Source organism: Gavialis gangeticus, unplaced genomic scaffold, assembly GCF_001723915.1.
Source record: "Gavialis gangeticus isolate Ggan-Ray unplaced genomic scaffold, GavGan_comp1, whole genome shotgun sequence".
In the NCBI taxonomy this organism is placed as follows: Eukaryota; Metazoa; Chordata; order Crocodylia; family Gavialidae; genus Gavialis; species Gavialis gangeticus.
Window position 1 is genome coordinate 41305241 of NW_017728993.1, and position 24103 is coordinate 41329343.

Consider the following 24103-nt stretch of genomic DNA (forward strand, 5'->3'; position numbering starts at 1 on the left):
CCCCCCCCCCCCCCCCCCAAAAGAGTAGTCATTAACATTAATTAATTTAAAGCCAGGCTGTTCAACTTCTGAGTATATGGGGGCTGTGGGGCCATCCTCTCCCCCATGCTGCATTGATGCTCCTGCACTGTGTAGGGTCCTCTGCTTCCCTTGAGCCCACTGACCATTGCTGCTCCCAGGGCCAAGGGTAAAATGTGGAAGCAGGAGGGAGGAACCCAGTGACTCCAATGACAGCAGCAGTAGAACAATAGGAAGAGCAGTCCCTGGACCAGGAGCCTAGGGGGAAGCAGGCAAGCCCCATGGGACTGAATGTGGCCCAGGGGTCACCAGATGAACAGCTGTGAGTTAAGTAGCTGAAGGACTAAGCTGTTTGTAGGCCACTTTTTACCTTCGCCTTGTCACTCTGCCAGCTTTGTGGTTACCCTCTGCTCTTTTACTTTGGCCTTTCCCTTTCTACCACTATCATCTGTCTCTCTCTATTTTTTTCCCCTCCAAATCTAGATTTTACTACCAGTTGGTGGTATAGTGCCCCTAGAGGGGTGTAGTGCCCTTAAGACTGTGCAGGTGTTCAGAACATGATTGTGCATGCTGTCAGGGATCCTTTGAGCTTCCTCTCACTAGTGTTCAAATGCTCTTGGGGATGCTGATGGTCTGCTGGACTCTTTGACCTTGTAGTTCCAAGCTAATAGAGAATAATGGTGGTATTCTCTGGTCTACCTATTTATGAATCCTTTGCCTGAAGCAAATGATAGTATTTTCTTTCTTTCTATGCTTTTGAACAATGTAATTAAGTGCTGACATTTTAAAATGTAATTGGCATCTTCTTTGATATCTGACATGAATAGTGTGCGACAGGGGCAAACTCCCAGGCCCAGTCACAGTGCTGGCCTGCCCGCCTGTCTTTAGGCAGGTTGCCTGCCTTACTTTCCTGCCACACCTTGTTAAATAATTAGGATGTTAATTAGGCAGAAGGCTGCCCTTCATGTGCCCTGATGTTGAAAGGTGATACACACACGCTGCCCTACTCTCTTGAGTGGTTCCCATAGACCATCAAGCTTATCCTTTTACTCCTTGAGTGGCCCTGGCTCAGCCTCTTGGGTCCCTTCCTTGACCCTCATCCAAGCAGTGGCCTCTCAACTAGCCAAACTCTGGGCTGACTCTACCCTAGCCCCTCACTGGGAACCTCATGATTCTTGCCCCTCTTGGGACCCACACTCCACCCTCTCACTAAGGCCTGGGGTCTTGTACCCCTTAGGACTCAAGTGTCTCACTCCTGGCATGCCTGGCACTCCAGGGTCCTACACCCCTATAGGGCTCAGGTGCTTCTTTATAAGCATGCCTGCCCTCCCCTTCCTCCTCCCCCCTGTTCCTTACTGGATGGTAGGGGTAGGGTTACCAAGTACCCCTACCAACCTTTCACTGGCGGGGGTAACTGGCTTGGCATTTCTGGGGAACTATCTTGCCACTGACAGTCCCACCAGACTACCCTTCTCTGGCAGGGTAGAGTTTCCAGTCATGTCCAGGACCAAGCAGGTCTGCCAGCCCTGATCTTATCCCTACTGGGTCTGAGATGTTCCTGGGCTGCTCTACCTCAATTGGGCCCTTTATCGCAACCACCTTCCGCTGGCTGCTGCCATCATGGCAGCATGTATGCTGGCTAATGCCTACCCTCTTTTTTCAGCAGTAATGTCTCCCCCACCCCGAGAGGACCTTTGACCTATTTCCAGGCCAGTCAGAGTGCCAGATAGCTCCATTGAGCCCTGACTGGCCTCTTGTGATAAACCCTTCAACCTTTCAGTCCTGGTCCCCTTACATTGACCAGTCCAAGGGTCAAAAGTTAACTTAACAGCTGCTGCTCTCCATGGACAACAGGTCCTCTTCTGGGCCCCACTAGAGGGTGCCCCAGGCATCACCCCTACCAGATCTACTCAGGGGCTTGCCTACAACACTAAGCCTCTTCCCAGGCTAGGCCTTATTGTCTTTAGACCCACAGCCTTCTCCCTGGGGTTGGGACTTCACTGGGCGCCTAGGAACTTCCATCCCCATAATTCCTCCCTTACCTCCAAGATGTCCCTTGAGCAGCAGTGCAGCTTGGTGTTGTTGGTTCCTTGGCTGCTGACAGCAAACTAGTGCTCCAGCCCTGAGAACCAGGATCTTAAAATGGTTGCCTCATCAGAGCTGGCCTGCACCTGTCTGCTGCCTGCTCTCCTTAAAGTGGCAGACCTCAAAGGTGCTCTGCCATCCACCTTTCCCCCCCCCCCAATGGTTCTTGGGGGTGGCTTTCCCTGCTGCTCACAAAGCAGTCTCCCTCACCGCCTGCAACAGTTCTTAAGTGGTGAGCACCCTGTTGGTGGTCCTCTACAAAAGGAACTAACATCTCTCAGCTGTTGTTTCAGCCTTGGCTAATGCTGGCACATACCTTTGTGTTGCCATTGCTTGGATCCAATTTTAAAGCTTTTCTTTGCAACATACTTATTGAACTGCCTCTTGTTCATCTAGCTCTTTTGGTCATTGCCCAACTTTTCATTTTTCTTATTCCAAAGTCTTTTTCATTTTATTTATTTATTTTTCCTTCAATATCTGCCCTTACTGTGAATGCTTAACCTGTTTTGAAATTGTCACTCTACATCTTTGAGAGAATAATTTCTGGACAACACAATGTATTTAGGTGAGATCTTTTATTGGATCAACCATATAGTTAGAATAGATTTAGGCAAGCTTTCGGGTATCTCAGTACCCTTCCTTGGGTCTCTTTTTGGCTTCTTTCCTCTAAAGAGCTACATGATTGTTTCCTGTTAGTGTGCGATTAGCTGGGGTATGCTGGTTATTTGAATGCTGTATTCAAATATTGTGCAGAAACCTTGGGTACATTTCTGGTGGTTCTTGCCTACGTGCTTAAGGGCAAAATCATGGGGTTTAATGTTAGGAAGGAATTTTTTTCCTGGGTCAGATTAGCAAGGACCCTTGAGGGTTATTTTTTGCTTTCCTTTATAGCGTGGGCATTGTATTTGTCCTTGGTCATCCGGATATATTTTAATCCAACAGATTCCTTGCCATTGCAGAGGCTAAAACATTGGCAGTATTCCTTCTCCCTTGCCACAGGAAAAGGAACACATTTATAGCGTTTTTGTATTGGGGTTGGTTTTTAAATATAGGATGCTTTGAGGCTGTGGTTTCAAGAGGAGCCAGAGTGAACATTCTTTTGTACAAAGAGTTGCCTGTGAATGTAAGGGACTGTACTAAATGGCCTGGGAGGTCCCTTCTGGTACTATGGTCCTGAAAGAGCTGCTAAGTAAACTAAACATCCAGCATCCTGGCTTTCATGACTTCCTTGCTGTCCATGTACAACCTCCCAAGAATATTACAAATAATTTTAAAACCATGAGGCCTTTTTATTTCAGGCTTATATAATTCTACTGCCCTAGTGTCACTTAAGGCCCATGTTACATTTAGGACACAATTAAGATGTTAATCACAGCATATATAGTAACCCACCCAAACATTAAAGCCAATTTATGGTATGATAATGTAGTAAACATGACACAGTTATTCCACATATAACATGTGACATCTTTTGTGGCTCATTTGTCTTGCTTTAAACTGAACATTTGGTATGTATAGGCTAACCTGGGACAGATCCTGATGCTCACTTGAGCACAACTTAGGGGTCTGGAATTGGGCAGCCCTTGGATCCAGGGCACAGCTATCTTTCACCGGAGCTGCAGAATTGGGCTGGGGGGGGGGCACCAACTCCTGGATCTAGCACCCCTGCCCAGTCCCTGGAAGAAGATATGGTGGATGCTATGAGCCCAACATTAGGAAGTATCTCACTGATGTTGGGCTCACTGTGCCTGCTGGGAGCTCCAGCTATATACCTGCTTTTCTAAGCATCTAGGGCACCCATGGAAGGGGCACCTGGGAGCTCCTAGCTGCCTCTGCCCCTCCCCCACATGGTGGGTCCTGGAGCCTGGGGACTTTTAAAGAGTGCAGCTACAACTGTGCTTTTTACAACTCTGAGTGCTTGGACCCCAGAAGCTTACCTGGTCTCTGGCTCTCAGGAAACTTTGGAAAGCATGCTGAGGCAGGTTCCCTGTTGGGGAATTTTAAACTGTGCATCCAGAAGCTCTAGCCACACTGCTGTGAATTAGAGGCTCCCAGCAGGTTTGAAGTCCCCAGCAGGGTAAGTCCTTTGGCGGGGGGTGCTTCTCTTCTCCTGCTGGCAGCCCAGACAGAGCTGCCAGGCATGTGGCTTTGACAGTCAGCTGATTGTTGACCTGGCCCCACAGACCCTGTCTTGAACTGGACCTTGGGCTGTTTCAGCCAGGGATGACTTAGCTGACCACTGAAGTGGGGACTTGAACCCACACCAGTGTGGTCAGGGCTGGGATGACAGTCATCTGATTTGAGTCCCTAGTATGGTCTTGGAGGTCAGATAAACCATTGTGATTGTTGGCCCTAGTTTGACCTGCAGGCACTCCTGTTTCAAATTGCTGATACAGGGGAAGCCCAGGATTATGATCCTGGGCTTGTCTTGCAGTGGCATGTGTGGTATGGTAGGAGCAATTGTTGGGATTAGGAATCGGATCTTGTGCCAGGAATTGGATCGTGCAGCAGGGGCCTTGCTACCATATTGTACCAGGAGCTGGCCCTTTGATAGACCAACACTGTGCTTCACTCCTTTCTCTAAAGACTCAGACTGATTATAAGTAATTAAGATAAAAGGTTGTATAAAAGGGGAAAATAAGCATCAGTTTGTCATTGGGAGAGGTAGATTGTTAATGGTGGTAAGAATTTAGATGATGCTCCTTGCTAACCAGGAGACTACATTTCTTTTACTGTATTTACTCAATTCCAAGATGAGGTTTTTCCCCACTATTCACATATGGAAAGCCAGCCCTCATTTTGAATCAAGTGTCAGACTGCTTTAGCTGAGAGCTGTGGGGAGTGGCTGTGCAGGGAGCCTGGCTTGGCTGGGGACAGTAATGATGGCTCTGGGTTCTTCTTTCCCTTCCCTGCCTGGCTCCCTTCTTCCCTAACCCCCACAACTCCTCTATTGCCTGGGAGCAGGCTGGAAGGAGGAACCTGCATGCTGCCACAGCTGCTCCTTGCAATGTGGGTCAGGAGCAGTTGCAGGGCTCCCCCTGTGCCTGTGTCCACTTGATGTTGGACCACTTCAGTTGGGAGCTGTGGGGAGTGGCTGTGAAGGGAGCCTAGCTTGTCCAGGGATAGTAGCAGTGGTGTGTAGATTCCTCCTTCCCTATGTAACTCCCTGCCACTGAGGGGGGAGGAAGAAACTGGGCAGAAAGAGCTGCTGCTGTCTGACACTGCAAGGAGCAGCTGTGGTAGCATGCAGGTTTCTCCCTCCAGCCTGCTCTCAACCAGTGGGGGAGATGGGAGGGGAGATGGGTAGGGAAAAAGAAACCTACACGCCACTACTGCTGTCCTCAGCCAAGCTGGGCTTTCTGTAGTGCCAAGCAAGAGCAGCTTTGGGGTTCCCTAAATGCCTGTCAGCCTGGGACAGCAGGAGCATCATGTAGATTCCTCCTCCTATCTCCTGCTTCTCACAAGTGAGAGATCAGAGGGCCAGGGGAGGTGCAGGGAAAGGGGACAGGACAGGAGCAGGATTTGGAGGGAGGAATCTACACTGCCCCTGCTGTCCTTGGCCAAGCTAGGCTGTCTGTACAGTTGCTCCCTGCAGTGGAGGTGAGGAGTTGCTTGGGGTCCCTGTGCACCTAGATTAGTTGACAGAGAATTGGTGCAGAGGCAGATGCTGGAGGATGCAGGCAGCTGGGACGAGGTGTAGGTAGGGGTGGGGTTCAGGCTTCCTGCTTCCCGTGCTGCTGGCCTCCCTGCCTCTGTTCTGGAGCCTCTGTTTGCCCTGTCATTTGTACCCGCAACAGTGGGTTGGAGGGAAGAACAAAATTAAAGATGACCCTCCAACAGTTGGATTCTAGATATGAAAGATTATAACATTAGATTTTAGACATGCAATTATATATTATTGGAGGGTTGTCTTGGATTTGCATAAATATGGCATTTAAGTATGATCACTCTTATCAACACTATTATTATTATTTACTTTTCAAAATCTTTATATTAAAAAAAAAAAAAAAATTAAAACAAAAGGTAAAAGTGTGGCTTCACCAGGGGCCACATGAAACATTCATCATTAAGAAAATACCCATATCAACACAGTTTGAACCCCTGCCAATACTCTTCATGTGGTTATACATTTAGAACTAGCCATCTGTCTCCCACTTCGCAGAATACCCACTTGTGGACCAGTTTATGATGCACTGGATCATCATTTGTTGCAAGATGAAGTGTCTACATTTGAAGGACACTTGTGTGTGGATAAGGAACCAGAAGAGTTGGAGGGTATCAGAGTTGTGCTGCCTTCTGCAGTTCTTCAGGGTTGCCATCTTGGCCTTGTCCTGCAGGAAATTGGCCAGGTAGATAATGCTCCCCTTGGCTGCTTGGTATAGGACAGAAAAAATGTATGCAGTCCCAGAGAAGTTTAAGTCCAGCTCTAAGATAGGTGAACATACATCTTTCAGATAACTTGTATTTTGTTAAAATATGGTGGAAGATGCATTTCTCATTTTTCTTTGTGGTTTGTGTTGGGTTGAATTTGGACAGCAGCTTGAAATGCACAAAGATTACAGTTTTAAGATTGTTAAGATTTTCTGTAAACAGTTAAAAATATTGTCCCATATACAAGTTTATCAAACTAGTTTTAATTTTAAAATTTGATTTATTAAACAATGGAAATATATATGATTGTAGTGAGTGAATTGTTTTTGGTTACTGTGTCTCGGGGGCTTAAACTTACTGAAGTCATATTCTGTTGCTTTATTTTTTGTATCTTTATAGTTTCTAGGGTCAGAAGGGACCTGAGTAGATCATCTAGTCCGACCCCTGCCATGGCAGGAAAAATTACTGGGGTCAAATGACCCCAGCAAGTTGTACATCTAGCCTCCTCTTTAAAGACCCCCAGGGTAGGAGCCAGCACCACTTCTCTTGGAAGTTGGTTCCAGATCCTAGCTGCCCTGACCATGAAATAGCACCTCCTGATGTCTAGCCTGAATCTACCCTCTGCCAGCTTGTGACCGTTATTCCTGGTCACTCCTGGTAGTGCTCTAGGGAACAGGGACTCTCCCAATGCCTGCTGGTCCCCTCTGACTAGTTCATCTTGGAGTCAATGATGACTCCAAGATCCTTTTCCGCCTCGGTACTGACAAGAATGGAGTTCCCCAGCCTGTAGGTATGGTGCCAGTTGTTCCTCCCCAGGTGCATCACTTTGCACTTGTCAGTGTTGAATCCCATCCTATTCTCATCTGCCCACCCTTGTAACCTGTCTAGGTCCAATTGCAGCCTATTCCTCCCTTCTAGCATGCCCACATCCCCCCACATATTGGTGTCATCAGCAAATTTGAACAGGGTGCTTTTTACCCCCTTGTCCAAGTCGCTGATGAAAATATTGAATAGTGCGGGCCCGAGGACCGAGCCCTGCGGAACCCTGCCGCCCACATCCCTCCAGGTTCTTGTCATTATCTTACTTTATATCCTCTTGCTTTTATTCTTATTCATGGTTTAGAAAAGGAAAACCATCTTTCCAGCTGTTATCCCCCCCCCCCCCCCCCAAAAAAAATATTAAAAAATTCTCAACCTCAGATCTGCTGGTGGTTGAGGGCTGTCTCACTGGTGAGGGTTTAGCATGAGGCCCATGGGTTCCTGCCCAGCCACCTTTTCCCATTGCTTCTGCTGTGGCTTTGGCTGGGGTCTCTGTTTCCCCCTCCCTCCCTCTTGTTTCTACTTCCTTACACCATTCCTGGAAGTGGGATGGAGCTGTGGGAGTGGCTCCAGGGTGCTTGTGCTGTGTGTGTGGCAAGGAAAGGAGCCAGGCTGCATGTGTGGTGTGCCTGATGGAGGTGGGGAGTAGCACATGCAGTGGGGTGGGGAGCCAGGCTGCCCATGTATTGGGAGGAGGGACTGGGTTGGGGCGTGTCACAATGAACAGCCTGTGTGGCTCCCATGTCTGTGGCATGCCTGGTGTGCAGCCCTTGGCGGCCCAGAAGCTGGACAGCTCTGGACTAGTTATTTGAACTGTACCATTTTGAATAAGCTGAAATACAGAAAATATCTCTTTTGCAGTTGCAGAGAGAACATTTGCTGTAAAAAATTTGGTTTAACTCTTTAAGAAACTGATTCCAGGTGGTTGGCTTCTACCAGCTGTGGTTCTTGGCTGTCTTTTGGTAGCATAAATAGTCATTTTAAATTTTAAATAATTAAAACTAAACATTTCTAAATAATTTTAAAGCATTTTGCACATCCCCAAACATTCTAGCAAATGCCAGAAGAATGGTTGAAAAGAAGTCGTTCTTGTAATTAGCTTTTGTTGAATTTTTTTATGCTGTCTGTCAGATATTGATTTGTTATAAGATTAAACGATTCTGCTTTCTGACTTACTGTTTGCAGTTTTGATACACTCTATAAAGTGGATTTTCCCTTTTAGTTGAATTGTCCCGTTTCATTTGGGATACTGAAAGTATTAATAGCCTTTAGGGGAGAAGATTGGTGTTTGACTTAGCTTTTTTTGAGTTTTTAGTGCAACTTTGTTACAGCTTGATTTAATTATTCATGTTAATTCTGTGGGTCATTGGTATTCTTACTGCTTTTTAAATGTGTATACATTTCAGTTGATTCAGATGACACTACGCCACTAACATAACTGACTTGCTGTGAGCTGAAACTTTTTGATCTTTCAAGAAATTGCATTATTCCATTTTATTCTTTGTTCTGTGGTGGTAACCTAGTAGCAGTCACCCACATAGATTCATTTCTAAAGAAAACTTCTATGTAGATATAGAAGAGGTTGGTTTTTACCTATGTTAATCTCAGATCCTGTATTTCAATTTTGAAGGTTCCTTTTTGTGGAGAGTTGATCCTACTTTATGACTTCCCATTCTTTCATTCTTTTTGTCCTAGGCATACAATGTAATCATCACCTCTTGTGAAACTGAAATATGTATTAACAATTGGTTAATCTTATTTTTGTTTATATGTTTTATGAAATACAGAAAATGTCTCTTGCACTTGCAGAGGGAACAACTGCTGTCAAAATTTGGTTTAACTCATAAGAAACTGATTCCAGGCACTTAGCCAGTGGCCTCTACCAGCTGTGGTGCTTGGCTGTCTTTTGGATAGCATAAATAGTCATAATTTGCTCTGTTTCAGTTCTGCTCTAGTTTCTTCTCCATGCTCTTTAAATTAATTTCCTGTCTGCATTTTAAGATTTAAAAATGAGAAATTTGGGCCTTGTACCTTTTTGCTGCATTATTGGTGGCGATGGTAGCAGTGGTGTTCTAGCACTCTAGAAAGCCCCTGCTTATAGGCAAGAACTATATTATGTATTATACTACTTAACACAAAATACTTTATCACAAAAGAGTAAAACAGGGGGCTGAAAGGCTTACTTTCCCCAAATTGTTTTTTGTGTGTATATTATACCTTCCAGTTGTTTCTAAACTGGAAGATGCCATAGGTATATTCTCCATGGACTAATGCGTAGAAATACCCAAGCTATATCAGAAGAACCTCAGTTGGGTACTGTAAGTTGTATAGCTTGATAAGCCCAGGTGGACTGATGCACTCACACAGCTACGCTGCTTCTCATACACGAGTTGGCTTATACCAGTGGTTTTCAACATTGTTAGATTCAAGGCATCCTCCATAATTTTGGCAGGGAAATCCTAAATTGGCTCTTATATGTCTATCTTCTCAAACCTTGTCTATTCCCTCCCATTTTCTATGGTACCCTTTAGAGGATCTCATGGAACCCTGGTTGAGAATCACTGGCTTGTACAGACCTCATGCCAGTTCTCTCTGTATGCTACTGCATTATGCTTTGCAGACCTACCGTAAACTGGATAGAAAACTATAGACTTAGTGACAAGAATTATGAATGAAAAGAGAAAGAAGGTAATTACTTGGGGCTTTGGGTCGTCTTTTGTTTTTATCTAAAAGTTACAGACAAATCCTTGCAAAACAAGCATTCCTAAAACCAGTTACTTAATAAAACTGAAGATGGCCAAACCTGACATTGTTGTTTATTTTTAAGACTGTTTGGTTGTTTACTAGCCAATTGCCCATCAAGAGTGACCGGGGGTGGGGGGAGGGAAGCAGGTGGGGTTGGAGCCCTGTGCTACTCCCCCCCCATCTGGGCTGGTTTCCCTTCCCTTCTGCTGCTTGGAGTCCAGGAGGAGTGGGCCTGGGCCTGATGCAGGGAAGGACGGGCTGCTTGGGGGGAGGGAGAGTGCGGGCCTGGGCGGACCTGGTGGTGGCAGGGGGATGGGAGGAGCGGGCTTGCAGTCAATATGGGGAGCAGTGGGCCTGGGCCCAGCAGGGGGAGGCGGCTTGCTTGCTCCTCCCCTCCCCCCCACAGCTGCTGTGATGGGCTGGGCTGGGCCAGGCCCACTGTCCATCCGTTGTCCCCCCCCACACACACACACACTGTGGTGGGTCAGTTTTTTTTCCCCAGCTTGGGCTCACTTTCCCCCACCCCGTGTCGGGCCTGAGTCCAGTCCACCCCTGGCCCCAGCATCACTGCCAGCGCCACAGTGTGCCTGCTCTCTCCCCCACCCCCCATCGAGCCCACTCGGGGACAGGAAGAGTGGGCTTGGGGCCAATGTTGGGGAAGGGGGTGGGGGAAGAGCGGGCCTGAGGTGGGAGAGGAGGCCTGTTCCTTCCCTCCCCCAGCCGCTGCTGCAGCTGTATCGAGTCAGGCCCTCAGTCTTCCCACCCAGCCCGCAATGGCAGGCCAGCCTTTTCCCTGCTTGGGCCCGCTCCTCTTCTCCCCACCCCTGTGTTACTGAAGGGAGCCGGGGGGGAGGCAAGGCTAGCCCTGCTGGCCTTGCCCCTGCTTCCATCTGCTCTGTTGCTGCTCTGTCCCCTGTTTCCCCACCATCATGGTAGTGGGCTGCCTTCTGTCAGAACATTTCTTCATGTTCTGATTGGCTGTTTGTCAGCTAATCAGAGCGCATATAGATTCATAGATTAAGGGTCGGAAGGGACCTAGTAGATCTTCTAGCCCGACCCCCCCGCCAGGGCGGGAGAACAACAAAAAAAACCCCAAAAAGAGAAACGGGACTCAAATGAGTAATATAAAGTGTTTCAGACAGACTTAGGCTTTTATAATATTAGAATTGGAATGCAAAGTTCACCCCAGCCTTCCAAGTAAGCAAAAAGAACACAAGTACAATTTTAAAAATCTTTTCCAACCTTCTGAAGACTTTAAAGTGTTTTTAATTCTTTGAGTTTAGCATGACTGCTGTATCTTTTATCAGGTTAGGAAAAAATCTTAATGTTTGGCAGCCTGTAGCCACCAAAACCCCTGTTCTCATGAGTGGAATATAAATAGTGCCTCCTGGACCAGCTGCTGTCTTGTTTTAAATTGTAGATATCTACATTATCCAGCCTTATGTGAAAAATTAAACTCGCTTCTCATGACTTCTTTCACAAATGATGCTGAATGACAGTTGTATCCCATAGTGCTTCTTGGGGACAACATAACCAACCACATTTATTTTCCCTTGTGTGCAGTTTGTGGCTCAACTTTTTGAGCCAAGTCAGAAAAGAAATTTTAGTAAAGAGGTGCTGCATGCCCAGAACACCATTCTTCTGCTTTTCAGTATACGTAGAAACTGAGATGCAAGGAAAGGTGGGTTTTTTTTTATTTTTATTTTTTTATCTTATTATAGTGAAGCTAGGTATATGTTGGTTATTCATAGCATCCTGGGGTGAAGGGTAGCGAGAATTTGTTTAAAGATGGATCAGATCATCAGTTTGTCACACAAGAAGACAATGTATGTGGGATTTGGGGTTTTTTCTTTGCTTTATGACCCAAGTTGTAATTCTTTAGGATTCCCAAAATATCAGAGTGGTCATTTGATATATAGACCTAGATTATCTATAGATGATCTATCTTTTATATTTGCTTTTCTAGCTTCATGTTCAACCAGGCTTTGTTTATCTCTTCTTTTTAAATAATGGATTCCCTCAGATGTGGATTTTTTTTGCTTTTGTTTTTGTGTATGGAGGGGAGGGGAGAACTTCCTTGGCAAAGAATACAAACAGATCTGAAGTTTAAGAAACCAGACAGGTTGGTATCACAACTTGGACACCTGGAGCTAAGCAGGGTGAGGGTTTAGTCTTAGATGCTCTTAATGTAGACAAACTTACCACTAACTTCTCACAACTTGATTTTCTTTCTCTTTGGCTTCTTGTTTTAGAGACTCTACAGGGGTGGGTAATTCATTGGTCCACAAGCGGTCTCCTTTACGCCGAAACCAAAAGACCCCAACATCCTTGACTAAGCTGTCCATACATGATGGACAGAAAGCCAAAAAGCCCGTGTGTAAATTTGAAGAAGGTCAGGATGTCCTAGCTAGATGGTCAGATGGCTTGTTTTATCTTGGAACCATCAAAAAGGTAATTAATTTTAATAAGCTTATAGTATGTCTTGTTGAGACTGTAAGACAGCGGTTCCCAAACCGTGGGTCACAACCCCAAGTGGGATCACATCAGCAGATGGGGTCATGGTGCAGTGCTGTTCTGCACCAGGTCTTGCCCACTGGGCTGCATTGACCCCAGGGGAATGGCAGCAGGGGAGACCCAAGCCCACAGTGGGCAGCCCGCATCTCTCCTCCCCCCACCCCTCAGTTTGCCCACGGGGGAGGGGGCAGGAGGAGGATGCTCCAGCCTCAAAAGCTGCTGATCCTGTGGGCAGTAGCTGTGGGCTGTGGGGCACTTGGGTGACTGGGGAGCTGTGGCTTTGGAGTGAGGGGCACTAGCAGGGGCAGGAGGCTGGGTCAGGAGTGAGGGGCACCTGGGCAGGGTTGGGGGCTGTGACTTGGGAGTGAGCAGCCATGCTGAGGAGGATATAAGGTCATGTTGGAAAAAATGTTGTGGAAGCACTGCTGTAAGACGCACATAAATTGCTTAAACTTGACCACAGTATATTAAGTGTATATTTAGTTAAATATACCTGACTTTTGTTTTTCTTTTACTGCTCATTGTCTCCACTGTATATTTTTATTTTTCAGATAAACAAACTGAAACAGAGCTGCTTCATTATATTTGAAGACAGTTCCAAATCCTGGGTTCTGTGGAAGGACATACAAACAGGCAAGGACTTCAGTAAAACCAGGATTGTTCAGCCTTTTATTTAATGCATTTTAAAGGCTAAAATGGGTTGTCAGCTGATTTTTCTTTTGAAATGACCTAAAAGTTCACTCAGAGAGCAGCTGTATGGTTTATCATGAACCTGCACCAGTAAACCAGACTTATTAAACTCCTGTTCCCAGAAACAATCTGAGCAGGGTGCGGGGCCATAAATTGGCATGTGCGGGGCCCTATCCCCGGATGTGAGGAAGCCCATAGCAAGGGGCAGGGGTTGGCAAGCAGCCGGATGTGAAGCTAGCAGTAGTGCAGACCCACCGCACTCCCCAGCTCTGTGGGACCTTCCCCCCCGCCCTGCCTGTTCCTTCAAATTTGAAACAGGACCCCATAACTTATGAGCAGTAGCCACCGATCACTGACACTGAGGGGTGTGGGTGTTTGACACTTATCACAGAGTAAATTACTATGCAGTAAAGTGAAGAGGATGCCTGATATACAGCTTTATGCCAGTGTCGGTCATTCCACTCCCAGATAAAACTGCCTCTCAAAGTGAGGGGTAAATGTACACTGCTTTCAGTTGTAGTGGCTTATTGACTTGTATCCATTTCCCTAGCAGATTTTATCTTTGTGCCAATCCTTGCCATCCAGGTAGGCAGTTGCCTGTGATAGGTGCTGTTACAGCTAGCTGGAAAGAGCTGTTTGTGTCTGGGATAACTTACCATGGCAGCTGGGAGCAGGCAGTTTGTGTAAGTTATTTGGGGCTTGGCTGATCAAGAAGATGACAGAACTTTGCCCCAAAATCCCCACTTGGTAGCTAATGAAGACTGGAGTGCTGATTATTTTATATACCTGTGATGTGATGAGCCATTTAGTGAGTAGACAGTTGCATTTCACAATTGTTTTAATCTTTGGTGTTCCTTAAGGAATAGACTGAGTTGGAGTCCTCTGATGTTGAGGTAGTGCAGGCCTGGGTGATCCTTACAAGTTCTACATCAAAAAAGAGGGGACACAGTTTTCTCTAACCATAAGTAAAAGATGAAAAGCTGACTGGAGTTGCTAATACTTTAGACTGAATGCTTTCTCTAATATGATCTCAAATAAATGCATTTCTTCCATCTAGTTTCTAAGAAGGTTTTAGAAAGTCACTTGTAGCTTTGGTTCTGCATAGTCTTTGTGCCTTATCTTCTTGCAATTCATGGATAGCAAAGGGATAAATGTGTTTTATTCACCTGAATCCAAGATGACTTCAAAATTTTAAGACAGCCCTTCAGTAATTTGATTCTATACATAAATTAATAGATTGTACGGGGCTGGAAGGGACTTTGCAGATCATTGGGTCCAGCCCCCCAGCTCTAGGCAGGAAGACAACTGGTGTTTGGTGACCCCAGCAAGGTGACTGTCTAGTCTCCTCTTGAAAACCTCCAGGGTGGGTGATTTGCACCACCTCTGGAGGGAGTTTATTCCACAGTCTGGACACCCTGACTGTGAAGGAGTTTTTTTTCTGGTATTAAGCCTGAAGCGGCCTTCCAGGAGTTTGTATCCATTGGTCCTGGTCTTCCCTGGGGATGCCCTAGTGAACAATTGTTTGCCAAGCTCGTGATGCACTCCTCTGATACAGTGGTAAGCTGCTATCAAGTCCTCTCTCAACCTTCTTTTCTTTAGGCTAAAGAGGCCCAGGTCCCTCAGCCTTTCCTCATATGACTTGCCTTGCAAGTCCTTGATTGTATGGGTGGCTCTTTTCTGGATGCTCTCAAGTTTTTCCACGTTCTTATTGAAGTGTGGCGCCCAGAACTTGATGCAGTACTTCAACTGCAGTCTCACCAGTGCTGAGTACAGCGGGAGTATCACTTCCTTAGTTTTACACAAGGTGCATCGGTCGATACATGCTAGCATGTTGTTTGCCCTGTTGACCACCACCTCACACTGACGGCTCGTATTCATACGATGGTCAGTCATTACCCCCATGTCCCTTTTGGCCATGGTGCAAGTCAAGCTGTCGCCACCGAGCCTGTATGTATGTTGAGGGTTGTTTGCCCCTGGATGGAGCATCTTACACTTGGAAGTGTTAAACTTCATCTGGTTCTGGTCTGCCCAACTCTTGAGCCTGTCCAGGTCTGCCTGTATCTGCAGTCTATCTTCTGACATGACCACACTACCTCATAACTTGGTGTCATCCTTGTACTTGGCTATCGAGCTTTTAATTCCCCCATCCAAATCCATTGATAAAGATGTTGAAAAGCACTGGCCCAAGCACGGACCCCTGAGGGAAACCACTGGGTACTTCACACCAGGACAACACAGATTTTTTTCATGAGAACTCTCTGGGTCCTACCCTGTACGCAGTTTCCCACCGGCTGAACCGGCAAGCAGCTGATCCCACAGTCTTCCAGTTTTCCCACAAGAATATCATAGGATACTAGATCAAAAGCCTTTTGGAAGTCTACGTATGTAATGTCTACCATGTCCAGGTAGCAAGAGACCTGGTCATAGAAGGAGATGGATTAGTAAGACGAGACCTATCTGTGACAAATCCATGCTGGCTGTCATTTGGAATCTTACCTTCTGCGAGCATATTGCACGTAGATTCTTTAATAAGTTTTTCTAGGATTTTCCCTAGCGTGGGGGTTAGGCTGATTGGCTTATAGTTGCTCAGGTCCTCCCTCTTCCCCTTCTTGAAGATGAGCACAATGTTGGCCCTCTTCCAATCCCAATGGATTTCCCCTGTGTACCATGAATTCTGAAAGAGTTTTGCCAGGGCTTCCGCGATGACCTCAGCCAGCTCCATCAGCACTCTTGAATGGGTCCTGCTGACTTATAAATGTCTAGCTTTTCTAATTGGTATTACACCCACTCAGCATCCACAGTGGGGAGGCTGTCAGTCCTGGCATGTCCCCTCTGAGCCTTATTTTGCTTGACTTCCCTCTTGGTTCGGTGAAATACCGAAGCAAAGTAGGCATTCAGGAGTTCAGTTTTCTTGAATGTCAGTTACCAGCTGTCCTGTGGTATTAAGCATGGGTCCCACACTTTCATTTGTTTTTGTTCTACTACCTGCTTACCTCAAGAAGGACTTATTGTCCTGGACTCCCGTGGCTAACCTAAACTCCGTCGGCACTTTGGCTTTCCTGATCATTTTCCTACAGGTGTTGGCTACTGTTGTATAGTCCTCCTTGAGGACCATCCCTAGCTTCCACTGTGCGTACACCTTCTATTATTTCTTTTTTTTTTTTTTTAAGATGACTGCATTGTCCCTATTAAGCCAGGGGGGCTTGCCAGCCCTTCTGCTACCTTTCCTCTTTGTAGGAACGGTTTTATTTTGTGCTTTGAGGATTGTATCCTGAGGAATGACCACTCGTGCATCCCATTTGCCTTGTCTTCCTTGTCCCACATCACCTCCCGTATTAATGCTCTAAGCCTGTCAAAGTGAGCATTTTTGAAGTCCAGGACTTTAATCCTGTTGGTTGATTTGTCGGCCTTGCAGCGGATGGTGAACCTGATAATTTCATGTTGCTCAGGTTACTATACATGGAAAGTTATAACTTTGTTTTAATATATATAACCTATATTTATTTATATATGACAGACATTGCGAATGCAAAATGAATTTTTGCATGCAAAACCAAGTGCTTGGTGGTTTATCTATATAGATTAATATTTTTGTTCCTGTACACTTAGTTTGCATATACAATTTGTGCAGCTGTTTCACTTTAACTGTTGATACCATGGGTTTGCTGAACCGCCTGACTAATGAAAAATACAGAGCTATATGGAATCTCTTCCATTACAAATGGAAAAAGGATACAGTTAGTATAGAATACATGTTTTCAGGTACTGAGAGAAACTTGAGCATATACCACTGGCCTGCTCCAACAACACATGGGTATGGTACCTAAAGTAAATTGTAGGAAGAAAAGCACCCAACAGCCTACCTAAGAACAATTTTATTCTAATAATAATGAATCACACTTATCTCTCTTTAGGAGCCACTGAAAGTGGGGAAATGGTCTGTACGATATGTCAGGAGGAGTATTCAGAAGCACCTAATGAAATGGTTATATGTGATAAATGTGGCCAAGGTAACTTTTATTTCTTGGTATTTGCTGCATTTAACAGAACATTTCTGCTTACTACTTTGAAGAGGGATATTTGTTTTGGCCACAGTCAGGTGTAGAATAGAAAAGGCAAGAAGTCAGTGGTCAGTGCTAGACTGCTTTTTTTTTTTAAACCTGAATTTTGTAACCTTTAAAGGTTTTCAGCTGCTGAGGGGGTTTTTTGGTAGAAGTAGCTGACTAAACCTACTCAAAGTGACCATATTAAACATTAAAACTCCTAAGAGCTTTTCAAAAAGAGTATTTGGAATTTGCTAGTTACCATCTTTGCTTATCAGATTTTTTTTTTGCTTTGATGGAAGTTTGCTTTTACTTTCTGTATAGAAATATTAAACAGCTACTTGATAGGAACTAAAAATAGTTTTAAAAACAATGTGTAATTTCTCTTCTAAAAAGTAAAACCTATATTTTTGAAATCAGGTTATCATCAGCTGTGTCACACACCAAACATTGATTCCAGCGTGATTGATTCGGATGATAAATGGCTTTGTCGACAATGTGTTTTTGCAACAACAACTAAGGTATGAGATAGAAATACATTTTGTCTGTTTGGCTGATATACTCTATAATGGAAATTCAAAAATTATGTTTACTGCTCAATGAAATGTTCATATTATGAAATTGAAAATGACTCTTTGCTTTGACCTGGTTTTGGGAAGATGCGTGAATTCAGAGTTGTGTATGTATCTTTAGGACATCTGGTTTTAAAAAGCAGTCAAGCTAGTATTGTAAGCATGACTGCAGGTGAAAATTCTTATCAAACTATTACTATAACCAGTTAGTCTTCAAGTTACAAGGTGTTTTTAATTACAAAAACATGTTGATTATTATATAAACTATGGATGTTGCATTGCAGAGGGGCGGTGCACTTAAGAAAGGACCCAATGCCAAAGCACTGCAAGTCATGAAGCAAACCTTACCATACAATGTAACAGATCTTGAATGGGATGCAGGTCATAAAACTAACCTCCAGCAGTGTTACTGCTATTGTGGAGGCCCTGGCGAGTAAGTAACCATATGGAAGTCTTCTTTCATCTTAATGTAGCTCTGTCAACTTTTGGCCCTGATCCTACAAATGCTAATGTATAGAATCAAATTATTGGAGGGCCGTCTTAAATTCATCCCTGGCACAGTGGGGTGAGCAGGGGGGAAGCAGCAGTGAGGGCCAGATCCCTGCCCTTTGCTGCTGTTCCTCACCCATACCTCCTGTCTCCCCTGCTGTCTGCCATGTGCCCCTCTGCCCCTTGCCCTCCCCATGCCTGTGCCTGCTGCCCTGTTGCCAGTTCCCTCACTACCTCCTCCAATGAGGCCAGTTAATGAAGAATACACCTTTGAAATGAATGCATATTTTTTCTTTTAGGACAGACTGTGGTAAACACATTTAATGTTAACTCTTTATATTGCATCAAGTCTTTCTTTTTCTTTGTATGGTCTTCTCATGACAACCATTAACAAAATATCTGAATGCAAAGATAAGTGACTTGCCTTTTTGTTGCATTACTTCTAATCTGTATCAATACTTTTTTCAGAACCTTATTTATGAGAGTAGTTCTGTTAAAGTTAGTTTAGCTCATATGCATTAAATGTATGCTGAACTATGAGTTTAGATCAGGATATTTCTAAAGCAGTCCGAGTCCATCAGTGCTCCACAACATGGGGCATACTTAACCTATCTTGTGTGGTGGGGGGTTGGTGGTAACAAAAGAGCTTTCTTTACTACTAGAATGTTGTTAGGACCACATATTCTTTTGAACAGTGGGGTCAGCAAGGACTTAGTCCTTACCCCAGGGGTATCTGCTAAGATGGCCGCTGAATAAATATGATAGGCTTGCTGCATTTGTCTGCTGTGCATGCTTACACTGTTATCATGGTGGCTAGTATATTTTTTGTTACACTAATATCTAGGACAGTGGTTCTCAACCTTTTCTGTAGCAGGACCCATTTCTAAACATTGGCCAATCCTGCTGCAGCTCCCCTGTGTGTGTGGTGGGGGGAAGGGGGGAGTCCCCAGGCAGCCTCTTACAGGCTGGAACTGACAGCCTGCAAGGGAAAACCCATGGTTTCCCACATTTTTTTTTTCTCCTTTTAAAGGAGAATCCATTTTTAAAAGCTTTTTGATCCATTTTAAACGTTTGTTTGCAACCTTTTCATATTTTCTTACAACCTGTGGGTTGAAATGCTGATTTAGGACACTGAGGTGTGTGGTGGTAGTGGTAGGAAAGTTGTCTGGAGGAGTTATAGAGTAATTAGCAGGAATCTGGGTTTTATGTTTCCTATGGAAAAACACGGATTTTTCCCTGTGATTTATTTATTTATTTTTATAATTTCCCTTTTAAGGAGAAAAACCCAGGAAACTTGGTTTTCTCCTTGAAGGCTGGCAGAGTTCCAGCCTGCAGGGGCCTGCTTGAGGCTGGGGAGAATGGGAGGAGGGCAATCAGTTGCAAGTGGCAGAGGCAGGGCCACGGGGCTGTGGTTTGGGAGTGAGGGACACTAGCTTGGGAGCCCTGATCCTGCAGTGGGCAGACTGCATCTGCCCCGCGCACAAGTCTGGGAGGCATGTGCTCCCCATGCTCTCTGCCAGGAGTGTGCACAGTGGCTAGGAGGCAGCCCCTCGGCCCTCCCCTCCTGCCCCCCCACCATAGACTTACCTGCCGGAACTTGCAGGAACTGCTCTCATGCTGCCTGGCCACCATGTGTGTATGTGCACATGCACATGGCGCCCCCTGCCTGATTGCCCTCCTCTCAGCCCCGTGAAGGCTGGAACTGTGCCAGCCAGCAGGGTGAAACCTTAAGTTTCCTGTGTTTTTCTCCCCACATTTTTCTCCTTAGAAGGATAAAATCCATGTTTTTTTTCTTCTTCATGTTTTTGCATTGTGAATGGAAAACCTAGAACCCTGCATATAAGTAACCTAGTCTAGTAATATAAAATAATTATCCCAGTGACCAATATTTGTTTTTGTTTTTTTTAAATGTTGTTGAGAGCTAGAGGTTTGTTAACATAAACATGTTTTACTTTTAAACTCTGAATACATACCACTTTCTGTGCCATAAACCATTTATATTTTTTAAAAACTAAAATTATTTTATATTTTATAGCCATTTATTGTTCTCTTTTCTCCCATCTGATTAAACCAGGGTATCAAATTCATTGGTTTCTGCAGGCCAGATGAGGGGTGTGAGGCCAGTTTGTGTGCCAGACTGGGCCAGCAAACCAGGTGTGTGTGACCTGGCTGTAGTGCTGTGTGCACCCTGCATGCAGTGTGTGAGGCCAATCATTGATCCACATGCAGTACCATGGGCCATATCTTTGACACCCCTGGATTAAACAGACCAGATTGTTTCTCTTGTTTGTAGTCTGTTTCCTAGGTTTCTAGATGGAACAGATAAAAATACCTTGATGTTGTATAATATAGATACCTTTGTAAAAATTTTAAATAAACTTTGACCTGAGAATCTCCCTAAACATAATGTGACCATACAGTCTTGTGGAGCATTTGCTACAATTTGTTTTTTTTTTTAACACTTGGCTGTTTTTAATTTCTTTTGATGAAGCTGGTATTTAAAGATGCTGCAGTGTTGCAAATGTAAACAGTGGTTTCATGAAGCTTGTGTGCAGTGTCTCCAAAAGCCAATGCTTTTTGGTGACAGGTAAGAAGCTTGAACTCAACTCTTTGTTACGTGTTTGTTTGAAATGTTGGGTGTTAAATATTCCATGTGTATTTGATAGGTTTTGTTGTAATAACAATGCATTTAACTTAAAAGTATATGGAGATGTTGCTTATGTAGAATTATATTACAAAATTAAGAGAATTTTTTGGCTTTCTGGCTCTTACTAGAGCAGTTGATTTAAAACTGTGATTTAGATGTGTGGACAGGCTTGCAGTACATAGTTCCTTAAAAATTCAGAGGCTCTGCAGAGTGACCAGTAGATGACTAATTATGGTATTGTGTATGTTACAACTTGATTACAACTAAGTCTTTCCATAAAGCATTTAACTAATTTTATTTTATTTTGTTTTGTTTTTTGTTAGGTTTTATACATTCATTTGCTCAGTTTGCAGTTCTGGACCAGAATACCTCAAACGTTTACCCTTGCGATGGTAAGTACAGCATAAAAAGAAAACGCATGTAATACCCTGCTCCAGAGGCTAACCAGGGTCTTTGAGTATAGCGTTCTGCCAGTGGACAATTAAACACAGTGCACGTAGCAGTTGGCATTTTAAGATGCATCAGAATAAAGTTTTATGAGAAGTGAGTAACTTTGGCATTTCTATAGAAATGAAGGTTACTCAGAAATTTAATCACTGTAAAATAAAAACTTATTAAGTGTTAAGTAGCTGCAGGGAAAATGCATTAAATCTGCATCATTTAAACAATATAAGATGCAAAGAAACTTTGGAACTAAAATAACATCATAACTGTGATGATGGACATTGGATGAAAACGGTACAAAGAAGAAAAATCCTCCAGAAAGGTGGTTTAACTGCAGACTTATTTTCCTGGGAATTTTTTGAGAGACTTTTTAGTCAAGTGATGCCAACAGTTTTGGGGTAAGCTTTGTTCAAAGAATATGAACTAAAGAAATAACCATCAATTTCCTGATCCAATATTTTTGAATTCTAGGGTAGATATAGCACATCTATGTCTTTACAACCTAAGTGTTATTCATAAGAAGAAATACTTTGATTCGGAACTTGAACTTATGGCATACGTTAATGAAAACTGGGATCGATTGCATCCTGGTGAGGTAGGTAGCTGAAATATTCTAATCTTTTGCGTTACTTCAGCCGATAGTCACAAAACAGCTGAGTGAGTTAGTGGACTGTGTTATGCTAGATAATTATAATGGTCCCTTCTTACTTTTAAAATGTTAGTTTTAAAAAAAAAACAAGAAACTTAGGTTGGCAATTTTTCTTTAAAGGAGAAAATCCATGTTTTTCCATGGCAAATGGAAAACCTGGATCCCTGCTGATTTAGAGAGAGCATATATCAGTCTTCCATTTCTGGGCATCATAGTAAGTACAAAATTAATAGGTAAGATAGTTGACAAATACATGAGAATATTTTTAGAAGTTTTAAACCCCTTCAAATGTATTTTGTACACTTGAACATATTTCATCTTGATTGTCTGATTTATGTAGCTTAGAACCTGATACATAACAGTTGCTACATTATTCTAAGTAAACCCTTTGATAGATAATCCAGTCTTAGACAGCTGTGGAAATTCTTACCTGGAGAGCCTTTTAGTTGTACAGCAATTTAAAAAAAAAAAAGGTCATCTTGTAATCATGATTTTTAGATTATATTTAGAAGGTTTTTATGACTTTTTTGCTCAAATAATGCATTAATTTATTTATGCATTATTTATTAATTTAAGGTTCAAAAGATAAGTACAAGAGCAGAGAATGCTGTGGCTTTTACTCTTTCATATCTTTTGAATAAAGTTTTATGAAAAAATTGAATACTCCAGCTGGCTACATGGCTTTGGAATGCTTACTCTGCCTGAAAAGTAGGTTTTATGTCTGATTTTGACTTTTGATTTTTTAGTATTGGGCAGAAGTGGTACAGGAGTAAATTATTTATGTAATTTACAGGGGTCTAGGTTGTAGCTGTGTTGGTCTAAGGACATAGGCAGAAAAGGTTCTTTTGGGTAAATCTGTTACCTTTTATTAGACCAACTTATGTAACTTACGTCATTTAACTGTTCTCCAATCTAAGCAGAATCTTGATGAGTAAGCATTCAAACAGGGTATAAAGTGGGAGACATTGGCTTTCTTTTTTTAAGGGCACTTCCAGTTGGTTAAGTGGCAATACATTTAGACTTCCAAAGGAAGTTGCTTGCTTTCCATTTAAAGACCAAATGTTGAGTGATGCTCAGCCTTTTTCCCTAGTGGGCTGGATGGGCAGTATCCTTTCTGTCTGCTAGCCAGATCCCACTGGTAGTCCCAATCTGGCACTGGGGCCGGCGCGTTGGGTGCTATCCAGCCACGTGGAGAGAATTGAGGCAGCCCAGCTGCAACTTGGCCCTAGGGGGAGTGAAGAGGGGCATGGCCTGCCTCAAACTGGCCCCTAGTTGGGGGGAGGGGAGGGGTGCCCAGCTTGTGACCCAGATGCAGGGGAGGGGGTAGGACCCAGCTGCAACTGGCAGTGTGGGGTTAAGGAATTTGGTGTGGGTAGAGTCACTGTATTAATGGCCACCTCGCCCATGCCACCAAATTTTCTGGGGGGGAGCCCCTCAGAGTAGATGCAATGGCTCTGGAGGTTGAGCACCCTTTGTTGTAAAGTAGAGGTTTTCAACCTTCTTTTAAGGAGTGTACCCCTTCTGGTGGTGGCGGCCAGATGCGGAGTGGGGGGTGGGGGAGGCTTGCATGCAATGGTGCAGGGTGGTGGATGATGGCAGCAGCTGCCATGTGCAAGCCCCTTGCTTCTGGCTGACCCATGCGGTGTCTGTGTGGCCCACAGAGGGGAGCTGCTGCCCTCCCGACACTCCTTGGCCCTGCTTCTGGAAGGCAGCGGTGCAGGGTGGTAGATGGTGGCACTCGGTCCCTACTCTCCTGTGTGTACCTCCTAGCACCTTTCCAAGTACCCCTGGGGGTGCATGTACCCCCAGTTGACAACCCCTGTTGTAAAGCACTTGGAGTAAGATAGTGCAGACAGTAGAGCAAAACTGGAAATGAAGAGATTGTCAAGACTAGGGCACCATGTCTCTTCTTCACTTTGGGGGCAGGTGGAAATACTGAACAACTGTAATTTGGACAGCCTGAGTCACCCTCTTCTTTTCTTTTTTTTGTAAATCTTTGGGTCTTTCCAAGGTCACT

At 44.3% G+C, this 24103-nt stretch overlaps 1 protein-coding gene across 2 annotated transcripts in view; it reads left to right on the top strand.

The window, feature by feature from the left end:
• The window catches only part of MTF2 (metal response element binding transcription factor 2), a 42939-nt gene that overhangs the window by 13433 nt on the left and 5403 nt on the right, over positions 1–24103 (top strand). For both annotated transcript variants that reach the window (XM_019501615.1, XM_019501616.1), the window contains exons 2-9: positions 12291–12489; positions 13104–13185; positions 17157–17252; positions 17706–17806; positions 18142–18290; positions 20838–20933; positions 21317–21385; positions 21909–22032. In XM_019501615.1, coding sequence (XP_019357160.1) covers positions 12291–12489; positions 13104–13185; positions 17157–17252; positions 17706–17806; positions 18142–18290; positions 20838–20933; positions 21317–21385; positions 21909–22032 — 916 coding nt within the window. The remainder of the gene's footprint in view (positions 1–12290; positions 12490–13103; positions 13186–17156; positions 17253–17705; positions 17807–18141; positions 18291–20837; positions 20934–21316; positions 21386–21908; positions 22033–24103) is intronic.